This window comes from Cricetulus griseus, chromosome 5 (assembly GCF_003668045.3).
Source record: "Cricetulus griseus strain 17A/GY chromosome 5, alternate assembly CriGri-PICRH-1.0, whole genome shotgun sequence".
NCBI lineage: Eukaryota > Metazoa > Chordata > Mammalia > Rodentia > Cricetidae > Cricetulus > Cricetulus griseus.
This window is the reverse complement of record NC_048598.1, coordinates 95,572,475-95,592,282: the sequence shown is the minus strand read 5'-3', so window position 1 is coordinate 95,592,282 and position 19,808 is coordinate 95,572,475. Positions and strand designations below refer to the sequence as shown.

Genomic DNA, 19,808 nt, shown 5'->3' with positions numbered 1-19,808 from the left:
GACAATCTCCTGCTAAACTACTTGGGCCCCATCCTGTTTCAACTCCCATGTGTATGAACACCATTGGCAATTATTTCAGTGGATTTCATGAGGATTTCCATAGGAGTGAGAGGTGAGATAATCCTAAAGGGCCTATGTCATTCAGAGCTTGAGCTGAAGCAAGGGACAATATGTTCTCTGCTGTCAATGACATGGAAGAGTAGTATTACATAGAGCATTCAGCCAAGAGCAGAGCACTTTCTGTATTGTTCATATGCTAATCGATGCTATTCACATGTGCAGAATCTCATGAAACTAGCTCTGTTTCCTGCCCTCTGGAGAACCTGTCTTCACGCCAAAACCAGAAAATTTATGAATTATTGTGACTCAACACCCACTCAGTCAGTCCAATTTTCATACCAGTGCAGATGCTTACAGTCAAACCAAATTCTGAAACATGATCTCCCTGTCTGCTATTCAGTTCCTATGTTTAGTGTTTTGGATGGAAACATTTCTACATCCAGAGCTATGGTTTCATCCAGACTTGCTACTATTGCTTGGTATCATAACTAATTTCCAGATGCAGTCTCTTAAGACTTTGCCAATAAAAAAGAACTTTGGTTATTTGGAATGCAGAAAACTCATTTCCTAATAGAGAGTCTATGCATTAGTGTGGATTAATTTCTTTCACATATTATTATGGATAACAGAGAAATCATATTCAGACAGGACATCAAATCACTGGCCTCCTTGTTATTTATGGAAGGATATAAGTCTTTTTCATATGCTTTTCATTCCTCTAATGATGTTATTTCCCTATCTTTACTCTTGTAGATTATCTGGCAATTAATATGGATGTTTCCATAGGATGTTGAGCTAAACATGGTGATTACATTTCCAGGGGTATCATAGAGGGATCACTTAGTTTGAATAATTTTTGACCCAACGTTACACTAATTTCCACAGTGTCCTCAGTAGATAGATTTCACTACCCAGACAAAAAAGGAATTATTTCCCCTGTATCTAAACCTACTTTGTTGGATTTATTTTTTATATGTTTGATGTCTTCAAGAGGTTGGGATGAAATCTCATGTGGATTTAAATTGGGCTTTTTCTCTCAGTATAATTTTGAACTTTTTTCATAAACTGCTCAAATAACATGATTCTCGTTTTTAATATCTTCTGCTCTTTATTTTTGCAGACTTGGGTAGATTGAGCTTTTTAGTGTTTGAGATTTTCTTTCCTCCTGTATTAAGGATGTTAATTCCAGGTGAAAGGAATTTGGAACAGACATTTCCCCCATCTAGAGGCTGTCTGTCCTTGGTGTCCAGGGTGTGCACTTTCTGATTGCAGCATCCTAAGCAGCAGCTTTGAAACACCCTTCTGAGCAATGGACAGCCATGCAGGGTGCTGCTGCCTGAATGTGTGCATCTGAATGGGATTCATACTATGTATTCAAGGTATTTCAGAGCTGCAGGTCAGAAACCCAATTTGATTTTTTCCCATACAATGAGAGATAAAGCCCCATATTGTTTTGGAGCACAGGGAATTTATTTTACTTTGTTTTCTGCCTTGATGCTTAATTATTCAATTCATATGGTCAATAAGTGAGTTATGCAGAACTGACATTCTAGGGGATATGTAAAAATAAGATTGTTTTTATAATAAAATTTTTTTAAAAAGGTATCAGGTATCTGACCAGGAAAAATGTCTCATCTAAATACGTGGCTGGCACCATTCCAGGACACAAGCTCATTCTTCAATGACAGCTTCCTAAGTATGAAGGTTCAGAGGATCAAAGGAATAGTAAATGTGGTCTCAGGAGGGCTTGACTTCACTGCTTCTTTTTTTTTTTTCTTTTTTGCTTTTAGAAACACACTTATTTACATATTCATCCCCCCATTCCCATCCTCCCATGCTCCCTATCAACACCCCAAGCCACCCCTAGGCCCCTCCCCAGGGATAGTGAGGCTCTCCACAGGGCCAAATCCAACTCTAAATCCAGCATTAATTTACTTGAATAGGGATTAGAAAAATAAAAATAAAGAGAAATAGTTATTTGAGAGACAGCTGTAAAGTTTACCGTATGGCACATTCCTTTTGTGTGATGGTCATAGCTACCTTCTCTTCTTAAGCATCTACCCATGTAGTGTCCTTGGATTTCTGGAAATGAGTTTTCCTGTGAAGATAGAAGCAAAACCCTTCCCTTTCCTTTAGGAGGTTTCTATTTAGTTTATGAGATATACCTCAGTAAATGCCTGTCACTCGTCCTTGTCAAGAGGTTTGTCTTTTTCAACTCGAATTTTGATCAACTTTGATGTATCCAAAGTTTTTCTTCTCCTGTGGAAACAAATGCAAAACCCCTACCCCAATGTAACTCATGTCCAGGCTTCCATACCAAGGTTAATACATCTTTGAAGTATACTGGTTGATTCAGTTCAGCAGTTGTTTCCGTAGTCCAGTGTCTTTCTGCAGCTGTTTGTCCTTTGTCATTGGCATTAAGAAAGTTTAGTGTCAATAATGCATTACGCAACCTATATTTGGGGGGGTTTGACTTACCAGCTTGTCTATGGAGCATCTCCTTAATTGTCCTATTAAATCTCTCAACCACTGCTTGCCCTGTAGGACTGTGTGGTATACCGGTGACATGCTTTATGTTATAATATTTGAAAAACTTCCATTTTTGTGGAGACATTATGCCAGAGTATTGTCAGTTTTTATTTGTGCAGGTATACCCATAACTGCCATCACCTCTAGCAGGTGTATAATAACAGAATCAGCCTTTTCAGAGTTGAGAGCAGTAGCCCATTGGAACCCTGAGAATGTGTCAATAGTATGACACACATATTTCAAATTTTCAAATTCTGTAAAGTGGAAGACACCCATCTGCCAGATCTCATTCCTCTGAATGCCTTTAGGATTATAGCCTGCTGGCAGTGGAGTTTGGTTATAAAAAGAACAAGTACGACAGTTTCTCACTATCTCCCTGGCTTGTTGCCAAGTGAATGAGAAGTCCTTGTTTAACCTTTGCTTTTTAAATGATTTTTTATGAAATTCTGAGGTTTCTAGCACACTTCCAACTAATAAATGATCAATTTCGTCATTGCCTTGTGCTAGTGGGCCAGGCAGACCCATATGGGATCTGATATGTGTAATGTATAGAGAATTGCTTCTGCTTATTATTGTTTCCTGTAATTGTAAAAACAACGAGGTTAATTCCGTATTGTCAGGAACGAATTCTGCAGTCTCAATGTGCAAGACAACTCTCTCTGTATATTGGGAATCAGTAACTATGTTAAGTGGTTCTGTAAAATCCATAAGCACCATGAGAATTGCATGTAATTCTGCCTTCTTACAGACATATATGGATTTGAACTACTTTACTTACCTCACCTGCTTTATAATCAGCCTTACCTGATTTGTTGGCGTCAGTGTAGAAGGTAAGAACTCCAGAAATGGGAGTTTACCTTACAATATGTGGAAGAATCCAGACTGTCTTTTTATGAATTTAGTTCTGTCAGTTTTGGGATAGTTATTGCTAATCGTTCCCAAAAAGTCAGTAAGAGCTATTTGCCAATATTTATTATCCTTCCATAAGGAGGAAATTTCATCATTACTTAAAGGTACTATAATTTCTGCTGGATCTTTCCAGTCAGTTGATGAAGTCTTAATTTGCCCTTTAAAATCAAATCAGAAATATTTTCTATGCATGTCTTTAACTTTTTATTCTGTTTATGTGGCAGAAATATCCACTCCAATATACATAGTATCTTCCCTCTGCATCAGAATTCCAGAAGGATATTCTCTGGATGGCAAGATAACCAGAATACAGTCTAAATCAAGGTTTATCCAATCTACATGTGCATCCAATATTCTGTTTTCTACCCATTGTAGTTCTTTTTCTGCCTCAGCAGATAATATTCGTGGACTGTTTAGGTCCTTGTCACCTTTAAGAGTCATTTTTAAATGTTTTAAGTCATGACCTTCTACCCCAATAATTGTCTGCAACTGAGAAATTTCCTCTCAAAGCTTCTGAAGACTATTAAGAGTTTGATAACGACTTTTTCTAATTTGCACCTTCTGTGGCCTGATTCTTTGTAAGTCTATCTTATAACCTAAATAGTTAATAGAATCTCCTCTTTGTATCTTTTCCAGGGAAATCTGTAACCCCCATCTAGGCAGAACTTCCTTCACCATGTCAAACAAACATTCCAAAGTTTCCTTATTGGGAGCTGATAAGAGAATATCATCCATGTAATGATAAACGAGGGATTGTGGGAATTCTTTACAAATTATTTCCAAAGGTTGTTGTACAAACTGTTGACAGAAAGTAGGGCTATTTAGCATCCCTTGTGGTAAAATCTTCCATTGATATCTTCGAACTGGCTGTGAGAGATTGTCTTCCACTGCTACTGGAAATGACCGGACCTTTTTTGATGTGGGGCCTCAAGAAGGCCCTGGCCTTAATCAGTTCCCTTGCATTTCCCTGGTCTTTCTACACTCATTAGTCCAGTGTCTGCCCTTACCACATCTCCTACACAATCCAGAAGGCAGTGGCCTTTTGCATGAGGGATCATTAGAATTTCTTTGCCTACTATTTCTCTTTACATGTCCCCTTCTACCACAGCTGAAACATCTATGTTCCTGATGTCTTTGTGATCTCCTGGAGTGGGCCCAGGACCAAGGCGACCCAAATCACCAGGCAGAGGCATAAACTTGATGCAAACAGCACGAGGCTTTATTGCAGTTGTTTAACAAGCTAACCCCATGTTAGCTCGGGCCTTTCATCCACCCACCATGGTGGATGGTTGGGGAAAGACCCTGCGGAGCCATGGGACTGAGATCTTATAGGGCAGCATAAGGGGAGTGTCTATGGGTACGCACAGGCTCAGGATTGGTGTGCCTCCAGGCTTGGAGGACTTGCCCTGTGTTGATTGGCCAACTAGTTGTTATGGCCCATAGGCCCTTCCAGGGTGGTTGCTATGCTCTGCATATCATTGCTGTGCACTTGTCTGTAAAGCATACCCAGATCCATAAAGTATAGTACCACCAGCTAACTTCTGCTTGGTTCCTTGCCACAAGGCAGGCATCTAACCTCCTAGTGACCAAGGCAAGGTCAGGCAAGCATGTGTTAGGCTGTTATGGCTGCCAAAATGGGGAGCCGGTCCCTTCATTACCTGTAGTGCTGGCCATGCCCAAATGGGTGTGGTCACAAGTACACAGAAGGGATGGGATAAAAGTATCTTTAACTAATAAGGAAATTTCCTCCTTATGGAAGGATAATGAATATTGGCAGAGAGCTTGTAGTAACTTTTTGGGGAAGATTAGCAATAATTATCCCAAAACTTAGAGAATTAAATTCATAAAGAAGGTGATTTGGGTCCTTCCCTGTGTTGAAAAAAAAAAAACAAAAAAAACCCCTCCTATCTCTGGAGTCCCTACAACTACAATGATGCAAACAAATCATATAAAGCAGGATATAAATCAGGAAACATAAGTAAAGTGGTTCAAAGCCCTTACAACTCTGTACAAAAGGCAGAATTGTACGCCATTCTTATGGTACTTATGTATTTTACAAAGCCCCTCAATTGTTGGGAGCCAAGTAAATTTCTATTAGGGGATTCCTTGGGGTCCAAACTTCTGGAGCTCCAGTCTGCATTGTATTGCAGATGCTATCTGATTTGCTGTTGGATGGCATAGTCTCAGTGGAGAATGTCCCCTAGTTTTGCATCTCTACAGAAATAAGCATTTGAATAGGCCTGCACCAGGGCAGAGGGCTAGATCTACTTGACAGTGAGGAAATGGAGAGGAGGTATCTAGCAGAGAGGTCGACTGGAGGAGAGACAGTAGGGTCTAAGAATATAAGAGAGAAATGATCTCGGGGTCAGGGAAGAAAGGTCAGATTACAGCAAGGAAGATGCTAAATAAAGGAAAGACTCCAGTTTTGCAGCATGGAACTGAGAGCTTCTAAAGATGACAGGATGCCTGTGTCTGGTCTTTATCACTGTTGGGTTGCTAGAAATTTCCAGTCCACACTCCCCCACTCAGCCCGAACCTCGTGGCTCCCGTGATTTGGTGCTGAGACATGCCAGGCCACGATACTCAATATAGTCTCTGACTCTCAATATGCAGAAAGAGTCATTTTACACATTGAGACTGCTGAATTCATTCCTGATGATACAGAATTAACTTCATTGTTTATACAATTACAAGAAACAATCAGGAATAGGACTCTTCCGATATACATAACACACATCAGATCCCATACAGGTATGCCAGGCCCTCTGGAACAAGGCAATAATGAGATTGATCATTTATTAATAGGAAGCATGCTAGAAGCCTCAGAATTTCATTAAAAAACACCATGTGAATAAGCAAAGGTTTAAAATAAAAGGATTTGTCCTTCACTTGGCAACAAGCCAAGGAGATAGTAAGAAGTTGCCCCACCTGTTCATTCTATAATTAATCTCTATTACCAGCAGGCAGTAATCCCAAGGGTATACATAGAAATGAAATTTGGCAAATGGATGTGTTTCACTTTCCAGAATTTGGAAATTTAAAATATGCACACCATACAATAGACACATTTTCAGGGTTTCGATGGGCCACTGCTCTTAGCTCTGAAAAAGCCGATTCTGTTATCACACACCTACAAGAAGTAATGGCCATTATGGGTATACCTGCACAAATAAAAACTGACAATGCTCCAGAATATGTCTCCAACAAATTGGAACAGTTTTTCAAATATTATAACATAAAGCAAGTAACTGGTATACCACACAATCCCACAGGAGAAATCTAACCACAACCTCCATAAACAGGCAGGGGGAACAAAGACCCCCAAACACAGATTACATAATGTTTTATTAACATTAAACTTTCTTAATGTTAATGATAAAGGACAAACAGCTTCAGAAAGACACTGGACTACAGAAAAAGAAACTTCTGGAACTGAATCAGCCAGTGTACTGCAAAGATGTATTTACCTCAGTATGAAAGCAGGACATATATGTTACATTGCGGAAGAGATTTTGCCTTTGTTTCCACAGGAGAAGAAAAGCTTTGGATACCATCAAAGTCGATCAAGATTTGGGTCAAACGGGAGAAACATCTCAATGAGGAGAAATGGCAGGTCATCCACCAAGGTAAATCCCACGAATTGTATAGAAACCTCACAAAGGAAAGAGGAGTTTTTTGTTCTTGTCTTCACAGGAAAACCCATGTCCAAAAATCAAGAAGACACTGATCATGTAGATACTTAAATAAGAGAGGATAGCTACCAAAAGGGAACCATCAAACAAAGGAGAATCTATCATGCAGTAAACGTTAAAACTATTTCTATACAAGAATCTATTTCTCTTACTTCCTAGTACCTAGTCCTGTTAGACCCCGGAAAACTCAGGCCTCCGGGGTCTCAGGCCAGGACCGCAGTCACCCCAATTACCAGGCAGATTTGAAAGCTTGATGCAAACTGCATGAGGCTTTATTGTTGTTTAACAAGCTAACCCCATGTTTGTTCGGGTCTTTCACCCGCCCACCATGGCAGATGGCTAACAAAGACAGCTCTAAGGGGCTGCATAGAGATCTTGTAGGGCAGTGTAAGGGGAGTGTCTAGGAGTATGCACAGGCTCAGGATTGTTGTGCCTCCAGGCTTGGAGGGCTTTGCCCTGTGTTGATTGGCCAACTGGTTGTTATGGCCCATAGGCCCTCCCAGGGTGGTTGCTATGCTCTGTGCGTCATTGCTGTGCATTTGTGCATAAAGCAACAACCAGAGCCATAAAGCATAGCACCACCAGCTAACTTCTGATTGGTTCCTTGCCACAAGGCAGGCACCTAACCTCTAGTGACCAAGGCAAGGTCCGAAAAGTACATGTTACTGTCATGGCTGCTGAAAGGGCCAGGCATCTGACCTTAGTGACTAAGACAAGGTCATAGTAAGCATGTGTTACTGTCATGGCTGCCAAAATGGGGAGCTGGTCCCTTCAGTCCCAATTCACTTAAACCAACACTGGCTTTAGAGTTTGATTTGGATCTCCTCCTCTAAATCCAAACATGTTGTTAAAACAAAATTCAGAGTTTCTGTATTATATCAAGAAGTCAATTGATGTAAGACAGAAGAAGACAAAATCTAGGGATTATCATTTGTCTATACTTGGTTCTTTCTCTGAAAGTCTAAATTCCTTCATAATTATCATATTCCCTATTGTTGCCCTTCCCGGTATGCATACCTATAAAAGTTGGAATTTCTGGGATGGCAGTAATGTTTAAGTCCCCCACAATGAACAAATAATTTCCTAACAGCAATCTTTGAACTTTCCAGAAAGAAAATGGGGCCTCATTTCATTAATTCCACTGGATCCAACTTGATACATTTGAACTGTCAATCACCACTCTAAAACTGGTTTCAGACTACTTTGCTCTAGACAACTCTAGAACAGCTAGTTGAGAAGATGCACATTCTAATTACACTCTGGCCAGAGCTTCAGATAAGAACTTAATCAAGATAAGAACTTCAATCAAGCATCTCCAGCCAAACACAGACTGGGTACAAATGTTGTAGTTAGTCCACTTAAGACTTTCACTACTCTAAAATTTTTTTTTCCCTACAGGATCCTATGAGATTCATCATCCCATTTAAGTAGGAAGTAACTCTGAGAATACTACACCCCCCTTTCCCTACAGTTGACACTAAAGGATAATGTACACCTGTTTAGGATTAGTTTCCTATTGTTTAGGGTTGGGTTTGGAAGGAGGTGTTCAGACTTGGACATCTCTTTCAGATGAGTTTAGAGTTTGGATGGGATAGAGACGGTTAGCATGAGATATAGGTAAATTAGTATATCTTCTTGTGATTCACCTTTAGTGATTATTAACTATAGACAATTTACACTGCTATAGATCCTCATATGATGTAACTTATATGAATAATTTGTATATCACAATTCGTCTTACTGTGTTACTGCTTACAATGTTTGGTGCAGAATCATCTTTCATCTTCTATGTATATATGCTCTTAGATATGTTAAGACATTTTTTACACAATTTAGTTTGTTTCAAGTCTAAATCTGTTTTTTAGACTAAAGGGGGAATTGTAGGGCATGTTCACAGGTATCAGAAGGGATAGGATAAAAGAACTGGGAAGGAGGCGCTCGCCCTCTTTCAGGGTTAAAGTCAGCTTTCAGAGGACATCTGAGACTGGACTTCTAGGAGAGCCAATCTGGTTATCAGCTTCTTGTGTGAGAATTTCTTATTAATATACCATGAATAACCATATCCTGTGTTCAATTCTGTTCCCTATGACACTGTAGTATCTTCAATGCCTGAGATTCTCTCTTCCATCTCTTGTACTCTGTTGGTTATGCTTTCATCTGGAGTTCCTCTTCATTTACCCACTCATTCCATTTCTAGAATTCCTTCAGTTAGTGTTTTCTTTATTGACTCTAAATTTTCAAGTCTTGAACTGTTTATGTCCCCTGTTTGTTTGTTCTTGGCTTCCTTTAGGGGATTTGTTGATTTTTTTCCAATTTTTTGTTTGTCTTTTCTGCTATTTCTTTAAGGAAATTTCTCATTTCCTCTTTAATGGCCTCTATCATCTTCATAAAGCTATTTTAAGGTCGTTTTCTTCTGTTTCATCTCTGTTGGGATGTTCAGGTCTTGCTTTTGTAGAATGACTGGGTTCTGGCTGTGACATATTGCTCTTGAAGTTCTTGAATGTATGCTTACACTGTTTTCTACCCATCTGGGCTTGGAATAATTATAGATAAGTACAAGTGTTGATTCTTGTGAAATCTTTGTTGGGTGGGTCTTTTGTTCCTTTAATTTCTATCACCTTTATTGTCTTTTGGCCTAAGTGGTAAGGGTTCAGGTGCTTGGGTAGTTGTCAGATTGAGTGGGGTTCTCTCAGCTGAGCTTTGTGAGGGTTGGATGTCTTGATACACCATATCTTCCAGTTCTTCAGGATGTCATGGGCTTTACTTATGCCTATGGGACCTGTTCTTCTAACTGATGTAGGTTGTGTCTGTGCCTCTGGAAGCTTTTATTCATCTGGTGTGGGTTTTGCCTGTGACTGTTATTCCAACTGGTGCAGATGTCAATTGTAACTATAGGGTCTCCTGATGACGGTAAAGAGGGCACTTAGAGAGGGTGCTACTCTGGTTCTAGTTGGTGCAAGTAGTATTTCTGCCTCTGGGTGATCTTCTTCCAATTGGTGCAAGTGGTTCTTGTGCCTCTAGGATCTGCTGATCTTGCAGGCTATGTTTGGCCAGGGAGAGGGTAGTAGGTTCAATGAGTTTGGGTGGCTGAGTGGGTCTTGTAGGTTACTGTGTCCAATGTGTGGAGGTGGTGGTGGAGCAGTCTCCAAGTAGGACTCTTACCTGCTGGTGAAAGACCCCCGAAGGGAGACCCCTCACTCAAGCCTCGGGAAAGGCGCGCACCCAGTAGGCACCAAGACCAGACTTGCTGCAATCACACGAGGAAGTTTATTGAAAGTGAAACGGAACGAGATCTCAGACCAGCATGCTGGGGTCGAAACCCATACACCACACAGGGGTAGAGGAGTTCGACCCCGGTCTGAATTTGTAACAGGCTTATAAAGGCAAAAAACCCACAAAAGAATGGGGAAATATCAGAGTCATACAGTATTCTTCAATTAAACCATAAACCATGTGTCACATGAATCATACACCTGAGGCACACTTAGGGCATTGAAACATTCCATAGAGGTCATCAGAACCTCGGGTAGTTATTCTGGGAACTGTTTCTTCTTTTCTTTTTTTTTTTTTTTTTAAGAAAGTTCCGGGTGTGATTACCTACAGAGAAGAGGGCCCTAGGGCAGGGGCTAGTGTTCTTTGAAAGTTTTGTTTTTACTCTTCATTCCCTCCTTTTTCTTTTTGTAAAAGCTCTAATCTTAGAGCGATCCCTCAGCTTCTTGTAATACCTGATATTGTTGTCTTAGGACCATTACCTGCACAGCACTCACTCTTTCTTTTACAAAGGCTACTAGTTTATTGAGGATGCACGGCCCAAAGGTCAGGATTAGCAACAATATGAGTAAAGGCCCGACCAAAGTGGAGACTAGCGTAGAGAACCAGGGTGACCGGTTAAACCAATTTTCATACCATCCCTGGTGTGTTTCTCTTTCTTTTTTTCTGGTTTCTAGTCTATCTCTGAGCTTTGCCATAGAGTCTCTTATGACACCAGAATGATCTACGTAAAAGCAACATTCTTCTTTTAGGGCAGCACAGAGCCCTCCTTCTTTTAAAAAAAGCAGGTCTAATCCCCTCCTGTTCTGTAATACTACCTCTGATAATGAAGTCAATGACTCTTCCAGTTTGGTTATGGACTGTTCTAAGGCTCCCAAGTCCACATCCATAGCTGCTCTGAGTTCATTATAGTAATAGGGCTGTTGGATGAGGGCAGCTGCTCCTGTTCCAATTCCTGCCGCCACTCCGAGTCCTAACAAAACAGCTAAGGTCAAGGTTATAGGTTCTCTCTTGTAGCGAGCACGGTGGTCAAATTCATCTATAAACGAGGCATCATCATGATAAATGACCCTAGGTACCAATTGGACTAAAATACAAAAGTCTTTAGTATTGTCAAAAAGTGAAGTATGGAGGCAGGGGGTCAAGCCGGTACCACAAGCCCACCAGGTATCGAGAGGGGGTACTAAGTATTTATCTGGGCCAGTTGTCAGGTTGGAGATAGTTACATTACAGAGGGGCTGATGCCTGGTAGGTACTTTTCCTATACACAGTCCAGTTCCTGACACTGCAGACAGGGTTAACTTTCGTTGGCTTCCCCAGGGGCAATGTGAGTGATCAGAAGTAACATTATAGCTACGTAGCTGAGCTATTCCTTCATAGTAAGGGGGACTGGAAGTAAAACACAGCCAGCAGGACTGAGTAGCAGCAGGGTTAGTGCGATTTAAAACAACAAATGCACTATCAAGCAGATTGAACAGAAGGTCCTCAGTCCCCATAGGGACACGTGGGGGTGCAGTCCAGAGAGAATATGAGCCTTCCTTTGGTGACAGGGTGGGAGGAGGAGGCCTCTCAGGCCTGGGTATGGGGTTATCAAGCACCGAATTGGGGCCTACGGGTCGTGTGGGTGGACTTTCTATTTTTATCTTAATGACAAAAACGAATCCAGGGTCCCCGCTGCCAGTATAGACTCTCCATCCCCACCGATTTCCTCTTACCCATTGACGATCCTGTTTTCCCTGTGGGGTAAAGCTGATATTTAAGGGGTTACAATAATTGTTTTTGCAAGGCCCCTGAGGGCCATCCGAGCTTCCAGAGGCACACCCAGTCCTATAAGCTGGGTATTTGGAGGGATCTCTTTCTCCTTTTTCTGGCTCTTCTGGCTTACGACCCTTCTTAACCATAATTAGATCCCAAGAGGAGGACGGGTTCCAGTAGGCCTCTCCTGTAGTCTCACATCCCCATTTATTACAAAAATAGTCTGCAGCTCCTCCGCACCGTCTCTTCATTTCTCTGGATTGTCCCTGCCCGGGCAGACATAGAAGTCTGCTGCCTGTAGGTTGGCTCGGAAAAACTGTCCTGAACACCCCAATGTGCTCCCTATGCCATGAGGGACACACTGTTCTTCTGGGGGTGGCTTTTCTAAGTCAGTGTAACTGGAAAGATCCCAAGCCATAGAGCCGGCTGCTAACTTACAGACATCGGGTGCAAGATCAGGCCACCAAGTCCAAAGGGGGTGCACTGCGGTTGTTGACCATACGACGTCGCCCTCTTCGTTAAGCACTTCCCAGGTTAGTTTTTGGGGGACATGGGGGTTATTACCCAAGGTTGGGGCTACGGCGAAGGCGCAGCTTAAGAGGATTGTCACTGATTGCCACTGTCCAATTTTCTTCATGGTTATTCTTGCCCTGACTGGGTGTCTTCTTGACATGGGAAGCATGGACCCAGGCAGCAATCCCGTCGACCTTGACTGCTGAGGGGGTAGTCAACAGCACCAGGTAGGGTCCCTTCCACCGGGGCTCAAGCGTGCCAGCGCGATGTCGTCTGACCAGGACTGAGTCTCCGACCTGGAACCCGTGGGGCACCGTGATGGTTCCTGGAGCGTAGGCTTCTTTAATTCGACTCCAGATCTGTGTTTTAATAACTTCTAAGGCCTTTAAGTGAGTAAATAAAGCAGAAGAGGAGGGGGAGTAAGTGCTAGGATCCAATATCCCGCACGACTCCGTTAAGGGGGGCGGTCCCCCATGTAGGATTTCATAAGGGGTGAGGCCGAAACGCCCGGGCGAGTTTCGGACTCTAAGAAGTGCAAAGGGGAGGAGGGTCACCCAGTCCTTGCCGCCGGTCTCAATAGCTAATTTAGTAAGGGTCTCTTTTAGAGTTCTATTCATCCTTTCTACCTGTCCTGAGCTCTGGGGTCTGTAAGCACAATGTAATTTCCAATTAATCCCCAGTTGAGTGGCCAATTCTTGACTTACCTGGGCAACAAAAGCTGGGCCGTTATCAGACCCGATTACCTTGGGAATCCCGAATCTGGGCAGAATTTCTTCTAGTATCTTCTTGGTCACCACCTGAGCAGTTTCAGATTTTGTGGGAAAGGCTTCCACCCATCCTGAAAAAGTGTCTATAAAAACTAGAAGATATTTATTACCATATTTTCCTGGCTTAACTTCAGTAAAGTCTACTTCCCAATAGACTCCTGGTCGGTCTCCCCTCATTCTTTTTCCAGGCTCCTTGAACGGTCGGGTCGCATTGGTCATAGTACAGGCTTGGCATGCCTCCACTACCTGTTTTGTTGTGGTGTGTAGGTCTTGAACACAGTATTTGGAACTTTTAATTAGTTGTTTAAGTTTTTCAGTTCCGAGGTGAGTTAGTTGATGTAACCTTTTTACATAGTCCTGCCCTTCTTTAGCTGGTAAGACAATTTGCCCATCTTCAGTCAAGGCACAGCCTTTATGTGTGTGCTCCGGGGGCTCTGGTGGGTGATTTCTGATTTCTTCTATTAGCACCGTAGTTCCATGGGCGGCTTGCTTGGCTGTCTGATCTGCCATCTGGTTTCCCCGTGTAACTGGGTCAGTCCCCTTTTGATGTCCTGGACAATGGACAATGGACAATTTCTTGGGTAGGTGTATGGCTTCTAGAAGAGCCAGGATTTCTTCTTTGTTTTTAATGTCTTTCCCTGCCGATGTGAGTAGGCCCCTCTGCCTATAGATAGCTCCATGAATGTGGGCGGTAGCAAAGGCGTAGCGGCTATCAGTATAGATGTTGACAGCCTTACCTTCTGCCAGGCGCAGAGCTTGAATTAGTGCCAAAAGTTCGGCTTTTTGAGCAGACGTCCCCTCTGGGAGGCTGCTGGCCCACAGCACCTGTTTCCCATCTACCACCGCTGCTCCTGCTTTTCTTTTTCCTTCCACCACGAAGCTGCTGCCATCCGTATACCAGCTAGGCACACCTGGCCAAGGTTGATCAGTCAGGTCCGTTCTGACTCCAGTCTCCTCCGCCAGGATATCAGCGCATCGATGCACAGGAGTAGAGTCATCTGCTTCAGGGAGTAGGGTGGCAGGGTTGAGGATAGCAGGGGGAGCAAAAGTTATTCGATCAGTTAGTAACAAGCTCTGGTAATGAGTCATTCGAGAGTTTGTCATCCAGCGGTCGGGGGGCTGCCGTACAATACTCTCTAAGGCATGAGGGGCGATTATAGTCACATGTTGACCCAGGGTCAGCTTGTCAGCATCTTTGACAAGCAAGGCTACTGCGGCAATGGCTTTCAGACAAGAGGGCCAACCGCTGGCTACCGGGTCTAGTTTCTTTGACAAGTAAGCCACCGGCCGCTTCCAAGGACCCAGGGCCTGAGTCAGGACTCCCCGAGCTATTCCAGCCCGTTCATCAACGTATAAGGTGAAAGTTTTGGTCAAGTCTGGCAGAGTCAAAGCAGGGGCTGTGAGCAGGGCAGTCTTTATTTTTTCAAAGGCTTTCTGATGTTCTTCTTTCCATGTAAATGGGACTTTGTCTTTAGTCAGAGGGTACAAAGGGGCCGCCAAAGTGGCGAATCCTGGTATCCAGAGTCTACAAAAGCCCACCGTTCCCAGAAACTCACGTACTTGTCGTGGAGTGGTGGGGGTCGGGATCTGCATCACAGTTTTCTTTCGGGCTTCAGTGAGCCACCGCTTCCCTTCTCGGAGGGTGTATCCCAGGTAGGTAACTTCTGGACAGCATAATTGGGCCTTTTTTGCGGACACCCGGTACCCCAACTCACCCAATTCTTTTAGAAGCTCTTTGGTCCCATTAAGGCACAGTTCCCAGGTCGAGGCTGCAAGCAGCAAATCATCTACATACTGTAAGAGAGAGATTTGGGGGTTTCGTGCCCTGAAGGGCGCAAGGTCACGGTGGAGCGCTTCATTGAAGAGAGTTGGCGAGTTCTTGAATCCCTGTGGAAGCCTGGTCCAGGTCAGCTGACCGGTGTGTCCTCCGTCGGGGTCCCACCATTCGAAGGCAAACAGGAGTTGGCTACTTGGATGTAGCCTGAGGCAGAAAAAAGCATCTTTTAAATCCAGAACAGTGTACCAGGACCGCTCCGGTGGCAGGGAACTTAGCAAATTGTAGGGATTGGGCACTGTCGGGTGGATGTCCAGTACCCGCTTGTTGACCTCTCTCAAGTCCTGGACAGGTCGATAGTCATTAGTTCCAGGCTTACGTACCGGCAAGAGGGGAGTATTCCAGGGGGACTGGCAATGAATCAGTATACCTTGTTGTAATAGCCTCTGGATGTGTGGTCGAATGCCTTCTTTAGCCTCCTGAGTCATGGGGTACTGCCTGACTGAGATGGGGGTAGCAGCTGCTTTTAATTCTACCACCACTGGCGGTACCCGCTTAGCCAGTCCCATTCCCGCTTGCTCTGCCCAAACTCCTGGAAAAGCTACCAACCATTCCTTAGAGGGCAAATTCTCAATCTTGGGTTCATGGAGGCGATATTCTTCTTCTAGATTTAGGACTAAACATGCTATAGGTGTCTCCCCCCAGGTGACTTCCGGCCCTGTCGAGGTGAACTGGACCTGAGCCTTTAGTTTAGTCAGCAAGTCCCTGCCCAGAAGCGGTGCAGGGCACTCAGGGATTACAAGGAAAGAGTGAGTCACTTGGCTTTTTCCTATTTTTAAACTTCTTTTTGTTGTCCAGGGATAAAGTTTACTACCAGTGGCTCCTGTGACCAGAGTCCTTCTTGATCCTAATTGTCCTAATGGTTCAGTCAAGACCGAGTGTTCAGCCCCAGTGTCCACTAAGAAGTCAACGGGGTTCCCCTCCACAGAGAGAGTTACCCTGGGCTCGGGGAGGGGGACCGAGCCCCGACTCCCCTAATCTTCTTCAAGGGCCAGTACCTTAGGGCCCTTCTGTTTCTTTTTGGGGCATTCTCTGGCCCAATGTCCTTTCTCTTTGCAGTATGCGCATTGGTCCTTTTCAAGTCGTGGTCTCTGTCCGCCCACGGGTCTATTTGCTTTGTTGCCCAGATGCCCTAACTGTCTTTTCTCTACCCTTTCTTCACCTACTACTGCGGCCAAAATCCTAGTCAGATTCTTCTCTTGGCGGCGGTCACGCCGTTTCTCCCTTTCTTCCGTCTCTCTTTTTTCTCTCTCCTGCTTCTCTTCCTCAGTCTCCCTCTTATGATACACTTTCTCTGCTTCCTTCACTAAATCCTGTAAAGTATAATCTTGGAGCCCCTCTAATCTTTGTAACTTCTTCTTGATATCAGGGGCTGATTGTCCTATAAAAGCCATAGCTACAGCCGCCTGCTGTCCCTCTGAGGAGGGATCAAATGGAGTATATCTCCTGTAAGCCTCCATTAAGCGCTCTAAAAAGACAGAGGGTGGCTCCACCGGACCTTGTAGGACCTCCCTTACCTTAGCCAAATTCGTGGGTCGCCTTGCAGCTCCCTTGAGACCTGCCACTAGAGCCCGGCGGTAGACCGTGAGACGCTCCCTACCTTCTGCAGAGTTGTAATCCCAGTCAGGGCGGATCAAGGGAAAAGCTGCATCTATAAGGTTAGGGAGGTTGGTGGGGGCTCCATCTGGTCCCGGAACATTTTTTCTAGCTTCTAGGAGGATTCTCTCCCTCTCTTCCGTGGTAAAAAGGACTTGCAAAAGCTGCTGGCAATCATCCCAGGTGGGCTGATGAGAAAACATTAGGGACTCAAGAAGCCCCGTCAGGCCTGAGGGATTCTCTGAAAAAGAGGAGTGGTTAGTTTTCCAGTTATACAAATCGGCTGATGAGAACGGCCAGTACTGTAGCGGGACCAGTTCTCCCGGAGCCAGGGCGGGTCCATAAGCTCGTAAAGGTAGGGCAGTAGCAGAGTCAAACCCCGCGCCTTCTCCCCCTGGGCTACGACCCCGGCGGCTTCGGGTTCCGGCCGCCGGTCCTGTTTCAGAGGCCGTCCGGGAGTCGGCGGGGGGCGACACCTGTGGGGGACGTGAGTGGGAAGCTGGTTGAGGATACGGGGGTGGAGGGTAGTCGAGGAGAAGGGAACCATCATCAATTTCAGGATAAATCTTCGTAGGGGCCGATGGAGCAGGTACCGGTTTATCTGGAGGGGGTACTTTCGGTTTGGCGGCCACGGCCACCGTCACCGTTTCTGCCCCTGTCGTCCAGGGTCTCACCCAGGGTGTCGGATTTTGGACCAGGTCCTCCCATACGATAATGTATGGAACCTGATCAGGGTGTCCCCCTGAGGCCTGAAAGATAATTCGCTTGACAGCGGAAATGAGAGACAGGTTAAAAGTTCCCTCCGGAGGCCATCCTACGCCAAAACTCGGCCACTCAGAGGAGCAGAAAGTCTGCCATGGCCCTTTCCTGACTTCAACAGAAAGATTATGAGCCCTCGTCTTAACGTCCGTCCAATGGTCCAGGGTCAGTGTTAGCGGGGTCGTCACGGTCTGTCCCATTCCTGGTTCTATCACACTTCACAAAAAGAACAATCACAAAGACAACAAAACAGAGAGACAAAATCGCTGACCTTGAGTCGACCAGAAATCCTGAAAAGAGTCAGACGGTCTACAGATTGTCAAGGAGGAAACTAATCCCCTGACTTTCCTCGTGGGGGTCCACCAGGCGTCCCTGGTCCTTCCCCTGTCCTCCTGGGACGTCTCCCAGGGCGAACAAACGGTGGACACCCGGATACGTCTATCCCCGTCCACTCTGCTCCCCCCTCTGGAGGAGCAGACTCGATTAGAGCGTTTGCAAAAACCAGAACTGCGATCGCACCAGATCTCTGAACAATCCACAAACACAGAATCACAACAGAACAACGAGGAATGAAAATCCTTACCTCCAAGTGGGTCTAGGACCCCTGGGTGGTCGCGCAAATCCCGGACGAGCCCCCAAATGAAAGACCCCCGAAGGGAGACCCCTCACTCAAGCCTCGGGAAAGGCGCGCACCCAGTAGGCACCAAGACCAGACTTGCTGCAATCACACGAGGAAGTTTATTGAAAGTGAAATGGAACGAGATCTCAGACCAGCATGCTGGGGTCGAAACCCATACACCACACAGGGGTAGAGGAGTTCGACCCCGGTCTGAATTTGTAACAGGCTTATAAAGGCAAAAAACCCACAAAAGAATGGGGAAATATCAGAGTCATACAGTATTCTTCAATTAAACCATAAACCATGTGTCACATGAATCATACACCTGAGGCACACTTAGGGCGTTGAAACATTCCATAGAGGTCATCAGAACCTCGGGTAGTTATTCTGGGAACTGTTTCTTCTTTTCTTTTTTTTTTTTTTTTAAGAAAGTTCCGGGTGTGATTACCTACAGAGAAGAGGGCCCTAGGGCAGGGGCTAGTGTTCTTTGAAAGTTTTGTTTTTACTCTTCACTGGCTCTGACCAGTGATTTTAAATTCTTGTTATTTTTTTCAGTGGTGGTGGTAGAAGTGTGTCTGTGTTTCCATTCTTTGGGATTTGCTGGTGTGAGATTATCTACTGCCTGTGTTTTTGTAGTTGCAGTTAACATCCTTGGGTTGAAGTTTGCTTTTTAGTACTTTCTTTAGGGCTGGACTTGAGGATAGGTGTTGTTTAAATCTGGTTTTGGCATGGACTATGTTGTTTTCTCCAATAACTATGTATAGTTATTGAAAGTTTAGCTAAAATTAGGCTACTGAGTGGTGTTTCACTTCCTAAGACCATTGGAAATATATGTTTTATGAAGGTCAAACCTCACAGGTTCAGAACCACTGATTTACAGTTACATGAATAGGAAGCAAAAAAATCCAATTTAAACTTGTGAGAATTAAAGACCTAAAACTATGGTTCCTGTCCACAGCATGGGATAGGCGTGGCCAGCTTTCTGCAACATGGATTGGCAGATGTTTACTTTTGTGAGCACACTTTTTCAGTTGGAATAGTTTAAATATTTCTGGTTAGTTGTGAAGCAGATAGCCACTCCTCAAATCCATGGAGTTAATGCTATCACCAAACACACTTAATAATCAGGTGGTGACTTTTCACAGGGGCAAGTGCAGCACACCTGTACAAGTGTAGTTTGATTCCAAAGGTATTCTAACATCCCTCAAATTACTTTGTGAATGGTTTTGCACATACTTCTTTATCCCTTGCTTTGGGCCAGCCTCCTGCAAACTCTTGCTTTCCCCACACTCTTATAGTTCTGTTTTTAAGCTTTTACACCATGAATACTCTACTTACAATACTTCCATTTTAGCCATGCTTGGTGTCCCTATTTCTTTAACCTTGCTTCCCTTCTACAAGGATCCTTTTAAATTTGTTTCCAACTATTTGGTTCCATTATGTCTGACTCTTCTCGCTGACCTTGAGATTCTTCTCTTCTTAATGAGTTGCTTTGTTCACCCTAG

At 44.2% G+C, this 19,808-nt stretch overlaps 1 protein-coding gene across 1 annotated transcript; it reads right to left on the bottom strand.

Moving 5' to 3' along the window:
- Positions 1–12,775: 12,775 nt before the first annotated feature.
- LOC113835851 lies at positions 12,776–17,884 on the bottom strand. Its single transcript, XM_027416953.2, is given in 1 exon segment — positions 12,776–17,884. A coding segment is annotated over 1 exon segment (5,109 nt).
- Positions 17,885–19,808: the final 1,924 nt, after the last annotated feature.